Genomic DNA, 14,996 nt, shown 5'->3' on the forward strand with positions numbered 1-14,996 from the left:
CCCCCACTGCTTCGTTGAGAATGTCTGTCCTTTTGATGCATTGTTGAAGACATGGCTGATAATATAAATTACTGTCTCTATATATACTATGTATAGGCAGCAGGGTCAGTCCGTGCGGAGCAGGCAGAGGGGCTCCGCCTCATTTCCCTTGATCCTCTGTGTAGTGCTGGAAACGGGTGAAGCTCATGAAGACTTGCTCCAAGGAGATTTGGCTGACGGAATAATCCTCCACGCTGTACTTCTCTTTGGCTTTCTCTAGTGCCCCAAACACCTGGGAGAAAGGAGACACAAAAACTTGGTGAGAGGCTGAGGAGGGAAGCACCTTCCTTCAAGCAGCACTTTTGAAAGGTTTGTAAGAGGTCTTGGGTTGCTTTTCCAAGATCTTCCCTTCTCTCCAAGAACAAGATCTATTCTTACTGCAACATCCATAATATGGTAGGGGATGTTTTATCCCATGTTGATGGTCTTTCAGCTGATTCCCTGGTGGCCTGCTGGAATGTGGAGTTAACCAGGACTATCGACTGTCTGGCTCTGAAGCGCCCTCTCTGGCTGCAAGGAGCCTGGACAGCCCCGTGGTTTTCTCCAGGGCTAAGGGTGATGAAACAATCGCTGAGATGGCTAGAGTGCCGGTGGTGGAAAACTCATTCTGAATCAGACCAGACACAGGTTAGAGCTCAACGGCAAGACTACCAAGTGGCGATAGCGATGGCGAAAAGGACCTTCTCCACCGCCTCTATTGTATCTGCAGAAAATAGCAGCAGGAGACTCTGTCAGGTGGTTTGCAATCTAATAGAACCACCTTTGCCATAGGGCCCGGTAAGGACCCCAAGATCTCCTGCAATTATTTTGCAACGTTTTTTGCAGATAAAGTCGCTCAGATTCGGAAGGAGGTAGAGAGCAGGGCCAGGGTGGGAGAGTGCTAGAGTCCTGTCTAGTCAAGTTGCATGGGATCAATTCCAATCTGTTACCTCCGAGGATGTGGACAGGCTGCTTGGATGAGTGAAACCGATCCTTGCCCATCCTGGCTCATAAAAGAGAGCCAGAATTGGCTGGGTGATGGGCTCTGCAGGGTGGTGAATGTGAGGGAGCCTTCCCAGACCCACTGAAAGAGGCGGTCATTAAACTGCTTCTTAAAAAAACATCTTTGGACCAAGCCAATATGGCCAACTATTGCCCAGTCTCAAATCTTCCATTCTTGGACAAGGTGATTGAATGGGTGGTTACTGAACAACTCCAGGCCTGGAAGATGTGGACCATTTAGATCCCTTCCAATCAGGATCCATGCCTCATCATGGGAATGAAACTGCTTTGGTCACACTGGTCGATGATCTCTGGCGGGCTAGGGACAAAGGTGAAACCTGTTTCCTAGTTCTGCTGGATCTCTCAACGGCCTTGGATACCATCAACCATAACATCCTTCTGGACCATCTAGGGGAGTTGGGAGCTGGGGGCACTGTTATACAGTGGTTCCGCTCCTTCCTCCTGGGCCATGTCCAGAAAGTGGTGATGGGGGATGAGTGTTCAGACCCCTGGGCTCTCACTTGTCAGGCTGAATCTTGACAAGACAGAAGTACTATTTTGGGTGGGCTGGTGTGAAGGACTCCCTGACTCCTAACTGTGCCCCTGAAGGACCAGATATGCAGCCTGGGAGTCATTTTGGACTCACAGCTGTCCATGGAGGTGCAGTTCAATTCCGTGCCAGCTCCATCTGGTACGCAGGCTGAGACCCTACCTGCCCGCAGACTGTCTCGCCAGAGTGGTGCAAGCTCTAGTTATCTCTCGCTTGGACTACTGCAATGTGCTCTATGTGGGGCTACCTTTGAAGGCGACCCAGAAACTCCAACTAATCCAGAATGCGGCAGCGAGACTGGTGACTGGGAGTTGCCACCAAGACCATATGACACCAGTCCTGAAAGACCTATATTGGCTCCCAGTACATTTCCGAGCACAATTCAAAGTGTTGGTGCTGACCTTTAAAGCCCTAAACGGCCTCAGTCCTGTATACCTGAAGGAGCGTCTCCACCCCCATCATTCAGCCCGGACATTGAGGTCCAGCTCCAAGGGTCTTCTGTTGGTTCCCTCACTGCGAGAAGTGAAGCTACAGGGAACCAGGCAGAGGGCCTTCTCGGTAGGGGCGCCTGCCCTGTGGAACGCCCTCCCATCAGATGTCATGGAAAGTTTTTAATGTTTGCTTATATTTAAATATTCTGTTGGGAGCCGCCCAGAGTGGCTGGGGAAACCCAGCCAGATGGGCAGGGTATAAATAAATTACCATCATCATCATCATCATTATCATCATCATCATCATTATTTAATTAATTAATCACCTACCCTTCACCCAGGGTGGGTGACAATGAAAGCAACTTACAATCACAGAAATTTTAAGAAACTGAGACCTAATAATATTCACCTCAAGTGTCAAAAGCCAGGAGCTGTATAATGAAGGAGTTCCACAACTTAGGGGCTGCTACAGAGAATGTTATCTCCTGCACCACCACCCCAAGCTCAAGAGGGCAGAGGAAAATGCTTCTGGCCCTCAGAAGTTTTTCCAGGTGGAAATGTGGCCCTCAGGCTGCAAAAGGTTCCCCACCTTTGGTCTAGCAACCCTGCCCCCTGAATACCCCTGCAAATTATCATGAATGTACAATAAAGAGGACATCTAGGTGGGCCTTCATAAGTGGCCACTGCTGAAGCCCAGCAACAGATTCCCTTCAGCCTTTACCTGTGCCCAGCTGAGGTTCTTGTTGGTGAGGTGATAATGGACCATGCTCTGATGTTCATGCTTCAGGATGCTCCCTGGAAGAGGAGAAGCAGAGGTATATAGCCAGCATAATTAACACCAGAAAAATCCTGCTGTGATCAGGCCAACGGCCCATGCAGTCCCTCATCTTGTTTTCACAGTGGCCAAGCTGATGACTCGATGGGAAGCCAGCAGGAAGGACCTGAGCAGAGCAGCACTCTGCCCACCTGTGATTCCCAGCCACTGTCATCCAAGCTGGTTGGCGGCGAGGAGGAGAGGAGGCTACAGACGTGTGTAGCTAAGATGCTGAGCTACAAATCAGGAAGCCTCCGCTTCGGGCTGCCATTCATTCCCTAAGTGGCCTTCGGGGACAGAAACAATGCTCCTCCCCCGTGCAATCTCCCAGCTTAAGCTTTCCAACCCCAAATATGGAGGTAAAACAGACCAGCCTTATAGGGTTGTCATAAAGATTTACAAGATAAATAAATAATAAATAAATAAAGTCGATTTCACATGATGAGTGCTTTTAACTCCCAAAAACCCTAAGTGAATCCTAAGGATCATAAACAAAGCAATAATGTTTGATCAATTAATTATACAAAACTGATTCAAAAACATTTAAACAGCTAAAAAGATTCTCCCAATTATTCAGGAGGCAGGTTTTAAAATATATATTTATTTTAATATAAAGCACATAGCAACTGCTTACACACACACACACACTAGCTCCATCTGAAAATGCTGAAAATTAATCTGTTTAATCATTTCTTTAATACCGTATGCTTAAGCATTCTCTACTGCATTTGCTATTTCTATATTGTAAACCTTTATTAAAAATGGATGGAGGCATCTCCCCTTCTCTCACACAACAGAGAGAATGCCCTCTTCTAAAACAATGTTGGTTATGAGACAACACGCATGTGCTACATCTTGCTTCAGAATCACTTAAGTCACATGCAAATGTATGCAAATACATATGCAAATTCAAACACATTTGTATAGTAAAATTTGCACAAATTAAACTGATTGTTCGACTAAAACCCATTTGACTACATAAAAAAGAGAACTGCTTAATTTCCTGGCACCCTAATTATTATGATTTAGGTCCTCACGAGCTTGTCTGTACGTACCTGGGAAAGTCTTCTCCACAAATGTTTTGAAGGCCTGAAGGTTTTCCTCATCATCGCTGTGGGTTTTTGCCAGCAGGGTGTACCCACTGCCAAATTTGCTCTTCAGATGCTGCGGGCTACCCAGGCATTTGAACTGCCCATTCACCATGATGGCCAGCCGGGTGCACAAAGCCTCACATTCTTCCATACTGTTGAAAGGGGAAAAGGATATAATTATTTATAGTCACCATTATAAATAAATAAATAAATAAATAAATAAATAAATAAATAAATAAATAAATAAATAAATAAATACCAACAACCCCCAAAAGTAACTCAAAGCAAATTACAAACATACATTAAAACCAACATACAAGCCATGGAACATGCAGTGGTTGTGCAAACATGCATACAGATTGGGGGAAGATGTGATAGAGGAGATTTCTGAAATAATAGGTGTACTGGAGCCCAAACTGTCTTTCATTAATTTTCAGTGGGTTGAATAAGCACAGCCCCTTTTTCTCCCTCGATACCCCTTCCCTTGCCTCCATGCTAGTGCAGGCAAAGAAAATGGTCCCAACCTGTGTGAAGTGATAATGATGGACTTCCCGCACTCCCGCGTCCTGGCAACTGCATCCCACAGTAAGCGCCTGGCAACAGGATCCATGCCGGTAGAGGGCTCATCCAGGAAGATGACAGGGGGGCCACCAATCAGGGCTATCCCCGCACTCAGTTTCCGCTTGTTGCCGCCGCTGTGGAAGGAGAAGGTATCAATGGACTTTGCCTGTTACAAAGCCATCAAGGGATTGTTCTGCCCCGGCTGCCTTCACCCATGATTTACCCATTAACAATGGACTTGGGGCGAGACACTAAATGAATCTTTGAATCGGCAACTAGGATTACCCCTTCTCTCTCTCTCTTTTTTTTTTTAAACGAGCAGCTGTGTGAGGAGGAACAGGGGGTGGGAGGCAAGCAACTCTTGTCCCGGAGGGCACATTCCCTTGAGAAGTTCTCTGCACAAGCCTCTCTGAAATGAACAGCAACTGCACAAGAGCGAGAGGAAAGCTCTCCAGCTCAGGGGTGGGTCAACCTGGTGCCAGTACAACTGTGTGGTGAGGACTCTCTGGACTGGATCCATGGCAGGGGACTGAGCTTTGGATGCCAGCAGCTCTCCTGCCTCACCTGTACGTCCTGATGAGCTTGTTCGCATGTGGCTCTAAGAGCAGGCCTCGGAGCATGTTCTCCACACAGCTGCCAATGTAGCGCTCGGGGATCCCTCGCAGCCGGGCGTACATGCTCAAGGTCTCCCTCCCGGTCATGTGATCCAAAAGGGCATCAAACTGAGGGCAGTAGCCAATCCGCTGCTGGACCTGAATGTAAATGACAGACCAAAGTCAGCAGAATTGCCCGGCAACATCCCTATTGATGGTTTCAGTGCCCCACCAAACCCAAAACAGCTGCTTCTGGACCTGCCCTTGATGAAGGTCATCCAGGCTGCTCCAGTTTGCTTCTGTTAAGTGTGAGCTTCTAAGAGAGAAGCCCTGAATGTGAAACAGGGAGGCCACAGAGCCTGGCACCCACCAGCGACTATAGGGTTGGTTCCAGGGTTTGGAGGGGGTGCAGGTCTGGTGACAAATAAAAGTAAGGAATCCAGTTTGTTTGTATAAAGCAGAAGGAGCTGCAGAACAGAAGTGACAGCCAACAACTTCAAAAAAACGATTGGAGGGTAAGACTTATCAATGGTTTCTAGCCATGGTTGCCTTTTTCTGCTTTCACTGTTGGAGGCAATATGCCTCTAAATACCAGTTTCCAGGGATCACAAGTAGGGAGAGTGCTAATGCGCTCATTGTATTTATTTATCTATTATTGCATTTATAGACCACCTTCCCCCCACAACTCAAGGTGGCATACATGGCCTTGCCCTCTTCATTTGATGCCCACAACAACCCTGTGTGGTAGGTTAGTCTGAGAGACTGCTTCATGGCAGAGTGGAGATTCCAGCCCAACTCTCTAACCCACATTGGCTCTCTCATGCCAGGCTTATGGGTTTTCCAGAGGCATCCCAGAGGCCACTTTGACGACAGGATGCTGAATTGAGACGAGGTCTTTAGCCTGATCCAGCAGGGCTCTTCCTACTGTTTCAACCCTTACCTTTTTGATGTTGGCCAGGATGCTGTGCCCATCCACATAGGCATCTCCCGATGTGATGCTCTCATCCCCCGTCAGCATCTTGAATGTGGTGGTCTTCCCTGCCCCGTTGAAGCCAAGAAGCCCAAAACACTCGCCTTTGTTGACTGCCAAGGATATTCTGTCCACAGCCAGGCATGAGTCCCTGTTGCTGTACACCTGGAAGAGTAAAACAAACAAACAAACTGCCGGGTTGCAAGATGGCTCCTCTTCATAACTTGTGTGACTGGTGCCCACTGGGACTGGTAGGGTGGAAGGCAGGGAGACCAACAGCAGGTGGAGCCAGAGTAACAGGAAGAGCCACCCCTTGATTGGAAGAAGCTGGGTGGGGAAGTGGTGGGAGGTAGCTGAAGGCAAACTGAAGTTGTTGGGACAGTGCCCCAATTGCCCTAGTGGACCAATCTCCACTTGGAGATGGGACTTCCTCCAGAAGTTGGGAGGACAGGACTCCTTCAATCTAGAAAAGTGTGGGCACACCAGCAAATAATAATCTCACATTGCCTCCAACTGGGAGTATAAATAAATGAGAATAGTGGTCATGTTGTGGTTGTTGGGAACTGGCTAGTCTCACAGCCTGGAAAATGGTCTGATTTGGTCACATCTACACCATACATTAAAAGCACATTTAACAGAAGATTGAAACATGAATGAGATAAAGAATAGTGTTAATTTGTGTAGGTAGGTACAAGCTTTATTTTTGTTTTTTGTATTGTATTGTTTAATTGTTTATTATGTTTTTTTCTGTATGCGTATATGTGTATGTGTTTGTTCTTTTTCTTTATATTGAAAAAATAAAAACTTTATTAAAAAATAAAAAATAAAATAAAAGCACATTTAACAGACATAGTGGTGGGCTTTTTCACTGTCAGGACCAGTGTTGCAGAATGCCCTCCCTGTTCAAGAGGCCCCCATCAGTATTGGAATTCTGCCAGCTCCTGAATACACACTTTTCATGCAAGCATTCCTCTGAATTTGAACATCCTGACTTAATTGTTGTAATTGTTTTTAGTTGTTTTTATTGCTATGCTTTTAAACTGGTTTGTTTTATTGTGTTTTAATGATGTATAGCATAGTACAATTTATTTTATACTGGTAAACTGCTTAGAAGCCATTTTGGCATGTAAGAGGTATAAAAATTAAATAATAATAATAATAATAATAATAATAATAATAATAATAATGTCTTCAAAGCTTTAGAAACCACATAGAAGGGTCAGAAGTTTACCTTGGTAAGCTCCTTGATGACTAAGGGACTGTTCAGTGATGAAAGGGATGATGTTGGTGACTCCAAAACCTTCTTCCTCTCATCTGCAACATCCCGGTCTTCTGGAAGGACGGGGACTCTGTTCAGCAGCATCACCTGTTGTAGAAAAAGCCAACAGAAGTAGATGATGAGGATACTGCAGTGATGCAAGATTCTGGCACAGCTGAACAAGTAATAAGCCTGGTTCACACATAATACTAAGCCATGGTTTGTTTACTCAACTGCTACTTAACCATCCAAAATTGTTTCTCCAAAGCTTGGTTTGTTTTTCAGCCAGTCCTGCCTTGTGGCTTTGTAGCTTGGTGGATATCTTACACTGTATACACAGCCCACTGGGAAGCTTGGCTTACAGTTCTGTCAACCCAGGAAAGCTTCTTCCTTCCAGGAAATCCTTACCCACTTCCGCCTCCGATGCACGTTGCAGACAAGGTTCTTCAGTCTCCAAAGGAGGTTGGTCTCAATGAGGAAGAGGAGGATGAGGAACACAAGCCCCTGTACAGCCATGGCAGTCAAGTATTTGCCAATCCCAGGGCTCTCCCATGCAAAGTAATTGGTTTGGAAAGTAATATCTGGAATGGTAGGAGAGAGAGAGAGAGAAAAAATACTGAAGGGCACTGTCCAATCCCAAACAAATACTTTTAACTCCCCAAATCCCCTCTCAGAGCTACAATTTTCACATGGTCTAGTCCTTTCCCTGCCCACCCCCCTAATAAGAAGGTCTCTTCTCCAGTCTTCAGAGATAGGGGAGAAGTGGGGAGGCAGAAAAAGGCCCCCCTTTCCTTCCACTGCAGTTTTAATCTGAAATCTTAGGTGCAGTACTGCGCCCAGAGCTCAGAAAAACTGCTTGCACTAATGAAATCCCCTGCTGCAAAATGCACCTAGAACAAGGGGAGTTTCAAATACTGGATAAGATGGAGACACTGCTGATAACAGCACCCCTGTTTGAGACCTTTCTCTTCTGCAGTGCCTGAACATCAGGACATGGGTAACACTGAATATACACAATGGAAGGGAAGCAGTGAGCTTGATGCAAGGCAGTTGTTTTCAGTGGCAGTCCTGGGGTGGGGTGTGTGTGTAATGACTGACATCTAATGCCCTTTTAAATGTGTTTCGGAAGGGGGGATTATTGGGTTATCTTTGTTTTTATTATGTATTTTGAGTTTTTTTATATTGCAATTTATGTTGCGAACCACCTTGAGATCTACAAGTATAGGGTGCTATACAAATTTAATAAATAGTAGTAGTAATAAATAATAATAATAATAATAATAATAATAATAATAATAATACAACGTTTTGACTTGCTGCAGAAGCCAGAGATGAAAAGATGAATTTTGGATACTCACTAAACACTTTGCAGACAAGGAGAGACTCGATCGAGGAGGTGCAGAACTGAATGAACTCATAGTTCTGGTAGAATTTGCTGATGCTTTGTCCCAAGCAGTAATTGGGCAGGATTAAGAAGACTTTATCCAGCATCCTTGAGAGATCCACCATTCCAAGTTCTGGAAGACAAATGTGGGAAGGTCAGGGAAGTGGCCTCTGATAGTCAGGTATATTAATGAGTCTGCCCTGTTCATACATAAGAGGATGACTATGCTTGTGTCTAATAATTCTTTTCCTCCTCCTTTTTACATCAGGCTCTTTCTTCTCCTGCCCAGTTTTGGGAGCTGGGCTGTGTACTTTAAGAAACAGAGCACAGGGATTCTGAAAACAATGACAATTAAAAACTTTTTAAAAAGTAGTTAAACACATTCTTCCATCCAATGGTCTGAGGGTTACCGGGAGCAGTATTTTGCAGCCACCAAATTGGTGGGTTTGAAAACAAGCAAGGTTTTCAAATTCATCCTGAAAGTTAATGACAGGGACACATCACTAGGGAGGGCGTTCCACAACTGCGGAACTACCAGCAAAAAGGCCCTGCCATGGGTCAGTGCTAACCAGGCAGCCCTGGTTGTGACATCTCCAATCTTAGTTGTGATAAAACTTCAGTATTTGTAGGTGTTTTGCTTTTATGGGGTTGGCTTATATACTTGCATTAGCCATTAGGAAGGGACACAATTATTATTTCTTTATTTTTTTAAAAGTATTTTTATTAAAGGTTTTCTTGATTTACCAAAGTATGTGCAATGTCTCTCTCTCATATTTATCCCCCCCGATGTAACATTTTTACAAATCAGTTTCATTTGTTGAGACATTAGGAAGAAAAGGGGGAAAGAGGTGGAGGGGGGAAAGATGGGTGGGGGTGGGGTCGGGTGACAATGTTTCTATTTTACTTAATATATGTAGGGTTTGATGTCAGCGTTGCTTGTGCATGTTCTTTGTTGTTCACTTGTGTTCCTTTGATGGTGAGAGAGGCTGGGGTTGGCCTAGGGTGTTCATTTGTGGGTTGGCGGTGGTGGTCTTTGTTTTCATGTGTGAGTGGGGTGTGTGTGTGTTTTGGATCAGGTTAGCCGTATTGATTTGTATGCTGTTGGTGGGTTTTTGTCATTGTCTTGTTGGGCTGTGTGTGTGATGAAGGGGAGCCATACCGATGTGAAGGCGTCTTCTTCTATTTGGAAGGGACACAATTATAAATATTTTAAACAAACAATGAATGAACGAATGTTAAATGTATTCCGGACAGTGTCAAAGGTGGACATTCGCCAGGGCCCCACAAGATCAGAAGAAGGCCCACCATGCTAACAGCGCTGCCATTTCCACCTTGTAGAGAGTATCAAATATCAGATATAGGCTTAGATATAGCTCCTCCCTGGAAAAGACCCTGATGTTGGGAAAGATGGAGGGCACAAGGAGAAGGGGACGACAGAGGATGAGATGGTTGGACACTGTGGCAAATGCTGGCTGCAACTCTCCCAAGAAGAGCTGTTGTCTTAGCAGCCTGGGTGATTCCTTATGAATTACAGGTAGGTAGACAGTGTTCTTGAAGTGACTGGCATGAGTTTGGCCAAACTGCGGGAGGCAGTGGAGGATAGGGGTGCCTGGCGTGCTCTGGTCCATGGGGTCATGAAGAGTTGGACACGACTGAACGACTGAACAACAACATAGCTCCTCCAGACTGGTGTTTATATTGCAAACGTATTCTGCAGCATGGTCCTGACACAATAAAAGTGTGTTAAGGGTGGGTTTGTTCTGCTTTTTTAGTTGCGACAAGGCTACCTCATTTATTGCCGTCCAGAGGGGCAGCAGTGCAATGAAAGTGAGGGACACACCCTCACCCTAAACCCCAGATCCTTTGTGGTATGAAAAGTTATAGGATTTCAGCAACATATTGCGGAATTTTGCACTGATTGAGAATGAAGCAGTATGACCACCCCAAAACTTTCGCAGGCACAAACAGCATTAGGGAAAAAGGCTCACATATGACTAGCCCAACAGCATTATTAGCACAAATTGTCATAGAAAGGATGCCTGGAGTTTCCCTGCCTCTTCCAGGTTAGAGTGCCATGCCCTGGAAACAGCACTGACTGAAATCACTCTTTGTGTGCACAAGGATATTGTTGAGACTAGGAAACGCGTTCAGCAACGGGGGTGGGGGGGTCCCAGATCCCTTACCTCGAATGCTCATGATAGTGACTGCCAGGAAGGTGGCTGTCCCTGAGAAGATGTTGAAGATGGTGAGGCGTGTGTAGGCTGTAGAAGCCACAGAGAAGAAGAAGCTGAGCAGATACATGAGGGGGATTGTGGCCCAGCCGTAAAGGAGGAAGATCTGCATCACATCAACAAGGTGGTTGTCCTGGGTGAAGGCTTTCACGTCAAAGGCTTGGAATATCACCTGAATGAAACAGGAGGCGGGGGGAGTATTTCAGCACATACAAGACTGAGATGAACTAGAAAAGAGTTTGATCCATTCATCCCTGTCAGGTATAGGGCTTTCCCATTCCTGATTCTTTTAACTGAAGATCATGCAACCAGACAGTTTGAAGGGATCCTGAAGGTCATCCAGCCCAACCCTCGAACTGCAGGTGCCTGAAACTGAGCTTAAGGTTTTCTGCATGCAAAATGTGACATCTGTCACTGGCCCAGGTGGGGTTGATATGAGCACCATGGCTATAAGAGCAGCAACAGCAGGAGGAGGCGTATGACCTTACACCTCTTAGGAATAGTCAGCGTTCCTTTGCTTGAATGTTCAGCTTTCCTTGAAAGGGGGGGGGGGAAATGAACTCTAGGATTCTTTTATGGGGGGCGGGGGATACATCCAGGCAGTATTCTATCCAATTGCTAAGTAAATTAGTTTTTGATTCAATTTTTAATGATTTACTTAATCTAATAAACAAATCAGAGTGTTTGAATTCATGTTTTGCTGGTTTGCACTGATTATAATGCTCTTCCCCACACAAATCTAGAAAATAGGAGCACAGGAAGTTGCCTTACATTGAGTCAGACCGTTGGGTCCATCAAGTTCAGCAATGCCTACACCAAGGTTTCCCAAACTTGGGTCTCCAGATGTTTTTGGACTACAATATCCCTGACCACTGGTCCTGCTAACTAGGGATGATAGGAGTTGTAGTCCAAAAGTAGCTGAAGACCCAAGTTTGGGAAACCCTGGCCTACGCTGAATGCCAGTGGCTCTCCAGGGTTCTGGAAAGGGAGTCCCCCCCAGCCCTACGTGAAGATGCTGGGGATCAAACCTGGGACCTTCTGCATGCAAAGTGGGTGTCTACAACTGAGCCAGTTTGCTTATGTGCCTGATTAGCATCCCCCACCCCCGTCCCTCTGCTGGATTCTTTCAGCATACACCTCCTGGTGCATTTTTGCCAAACCAACGGCAAAGAACCTCCTGGGGACTGCAGCTGAGCTGACTTACCAGCATGAGCACACAGGGCGTGAGGTAGTTGATGAGGTCCCACAGGAGGGCTGAGAGCCAGAAATTGACGACATAGACCCCGCTGACGAACTGGACATGCTTGGCCTTGATGGCCCTCTCGCTGACGAGCAGGAGAGCGAAGGTGCTGGACAACGACGCCATTCCATAGAGCAAGTTGATTGCAATGGCGAAACCCGTCTGGCCTCTGATGGGACATTCAAGACAGCAAGGTGAGCAGGACCAGGGCTGTTTATTTGGAGGAGCAGCCCACCTACCCAAAAGGCTTAAGGCAGGCAATAGCAAGAGCAAGGAAAGATCCAATCAGGGGTTTTATAATGTAGAAGAAGTACATCCTAGCAACAGGGTGAGCAACTGGAAGGCCCTGGACCAAGTCTAGCTCATGAAGGGGTGACACTTGCACTTTCTCCATGTCTTCCCAATCCAAGGGGGAAAGGCAGCTGTGCAGGGAGCAGCAGGTATGAGAAAGGGATAAAGCCAGATTTCACTAACCAGCTGCCCATTGGATGCCATCAGGACTCCAACTCCCATCACCCCCAACCAGCAGGGATGATAGGATTTGGGAGTCACCTGGAGGGCACCAAGCAAGGGAAGACTGGAATAAGCCCTACTGGGGGCAGGGGCAATCCCCCTTCCCATCCTTAAAAGGAACCTCTGGAAGACCATTTCTATGCTGCTATTTCAGCCTAAAGGTGCCTAATAATAATAATAATAATAATAATAATAATAATAATAATAATAATTTATTTATACCCCGCCCATCTGGCTGGGTCTCCCCAGCCACTCTGGGCGGCCTCCAACAAATACTAAAATACAATACAAAGTCACAAATTAAAAACTTCCCTAAACAGGGCTGCCTTCAGGTATTTTCTAAATGACAGGTAGTTGTTTATCTCTCTGACCCCTGATGGGAGGGCGTTCCACAGGGCGGGTGCCACTACCAAGAAGGCCCTCTGTCTGGTTCCCTGTAGCTTTCCTTCTCGCAGTGAGGGAACCAAAGCAGTTCACAAAACAATTTAAAAACAAAACACAATTAATACAGGACAAAGTAATAATTTTTTTAAAAAAGACAGCGATCCATCACCGTTTATACTAATATCAGAAAAGTCGGCTCTTCAGGTGCCAGGCCCTGCATAGCCAACAGAACTGCAAATGCCATGTGTAAGAGAGAGTGGTAGTGACAGACTCGAGGGAATCCCGAGGTTTGTACGGGGGAAATTCAAGGAGAAGGGGGAAAGGGAACTCTCCAAAAACACCCCAAAGAGGACTGAGTATGCTCCGTGGGCATGGAATGCTGGCTGACTGCTGGGAGGGGAATGGAATAGTGTCGCAGCAGAGCTGCTCTCCAAGTGGCAGCCTCAGAGGGTTGTTGTAAGGCTAAAAAGAGAGGCGGTAGGACTATGCAAGCCGCTTTCAGCTCTTTGGGGGGAAAGGCAACACAGCATATAAAGGAATTAAATAAAGAGTGAATTTATCGTTGTTTAAAAGAGAGGAAGAATCAACTCACTCCATGAGCTGGTCCTTCGCGGTCTCTGTTGTGTTGCGGGGCTGTGGGTAGTTAGCCACGGAGATGGAAGCATTGGGGTCAACCAGCAGCTTCAGCAGGGCGTTGTCAACCAGGAGAAGGGCTGCGGCAGACGAGTGGAACGCCTGGTTGTTGAAGAGAGCCGTCACCTTCACTAGATCCCCGGTTTCTTCAAAGGAAGCTGCCGCAATGTAGCGCTCGTGGAAGGCTCCCCCTTCTTCAGCAGCTCGAGAAATCAGGTATTCCTGCAGGTCACCTGCAACAACACTTTCGTCAACGCAGTAGGCCTCCTAAGTGGTCCTTCCATTGGCCGATCAGATGTCATTTGAGATGAGCCGTTAGGAGATATCACTATAGGTGTTTAGTGAAGGTAGGTTTTCTCTGCAGCCCTGAGGTCTAGAAACTTGCTGTTTGAACAGAAATGGGGATTTCCAGGAAACCGACAGGTGCCGGAAGCTGGAAAACTAGGCCAAATTTTGGCATGATCTGAAGCCTCAGGTAAAGCAGAATATCTATAAATAATGTACATGAGCAGCCTACTGAAGCTTGGTGTTTGCTGACAGCATCTTGTTTTCAAGACTCCAGCAGCACCAAAGTTGGTTGGGTGTTTAACCTTACATGGAAGTCTATCTTCCTTCTCTTTTTGCTCCCTTACTCTACACTCTATGGGAGACTTCTTCCCCACAACCTTCCACCCTAATCCCTTGCTCCCCAGTCTCCCTATCTGCCAAATGCACCAAGGCAGGCACACCCCAGTCGCTATCGTTCTCCCCTGCCCCTTCCAGCATCTACTTTGATATTGCACATTCTGTGACTGGGCCTTCCCCCTCAGGTGTTTCAAATGCCCATGAGCATTTTGCCATATCCCAGCTGCTGAGCCACAGCAAGCATTTCGGCGGCAGCTCCTATTTGTTCTCCTGCAAACACAGAAGATTTGGAGCGTCTCTTCTTGCTGAAAGGGCTTAAAAACCAGACTAAATATCTGTTCTCTGACTTGGTTCAGGTACTCACCCACTACCTCCAGTGGCCCTTGGTGCTGAGAGTTCACGATATCCTTATACTGCTCTCCTAGTCTCTGGGCCAGGGTGGATTCTTGGGAGACAGAAAAGGGCACTGTAGTGTGTCCATACGGATTTAAGGTCATCTTGAGCAGGGAAGAGTCTCGTGGGCCTGGAAAGGTCTTGGCCACAACTAGGGCGAAGGCAGTGAAGATCAGAGGCACCAGGAACTGCGCTGCCACCATCTTCCAGTTGCGCCAACTGTAGACAGCCCTCTTCATAAACATGGCATAGAACTGCTGGCAGCAGAGGTAGAACTAGGAAGACAAAGAGCAGGCTAAGGATACT

The 14,996-nt window shown here is 46.4% G+C and overlaps 1 protein-coding gene across 1 annotated transcript in view; it reads right to left on the reverse strand.

Annotated features, from left to right (window-relative positions):
• ABCA3 (ATP binding cassette subfamily A member 3) overlaps positions 1 to 14,996 on the reverse strand; it is a 65,824-nt gene continuing 50,828 nt past the window's right edge. Inside the window, exons 19-31 of the mRNA XM_033168085.1 lie at positions 14,662 to 14,965; positions 13,633 to 13,906; positions 12,108 to 12,312; positions 10,856 to 11,075; positions 8,647 to 8,805; positions 7,697 to 7,869; positions 7,262 to 7,396; positions 6,001 to 6,195; positions 5,032 to 5,219; positions 4,431 to 4,601; positions 3,871 to 4,058; positions 2,723 to 2,796; positions 1 to 271 (exon numbers count right to left, since the gene is read on the reverse strand). Of these exons, the coding sequence (XP_033023976.1) occupies positions 140 to 271; positions 2,723 to 2,796; positions 3,871 to 4,058; positions 4,431 to 4,601; positions 5,032 to 5,219; positions 6,001 to 6,195; positions 7,262 to 7,396; positions 7,697 to 7,869; positions 8,647 to 8,805; positions 10,856 to 11,075; positions 12,108 to 12,312; positions 13,633 to 13,906; positions 14,662 to 14,965 (2,418 nt within the window). The 3' untranslated portion in view covers positions 1 to 139. The remainder of the gene's footprint in view (positions 272 to 2,722; positions 2,797 to 3,870; positions 4,059 to 4,430; positions 4,602 to 5,031; positions 5,220 to 6,000; positions 6,196 to 7,261; positions 7,397 to 7,696; positions 7,870 to 8,646; positions 8,806 to 10,855; positions 11,076 to 12,107; positions 12,313 to 13,632; positions 13,907 to 14,661; positions 14,966 to 14,996) is intronic.

This window comes from Lacerta agilis, chromosome 13 (genome assembly GCF_009819535.1).
Source record: "Lacerta agilis isolate rLacAgi1 chromosome 13, rLacAgi1.pri, whole genome shotgun sequence".
In the NCBI taxonomy this organism is placed as follows: domain Eukaryota; kingdom Metazoa; phylum Chordata; class Lepidosauria; order Squamata; family Lacertidae; genus Lacerta; species Lacerta agilis.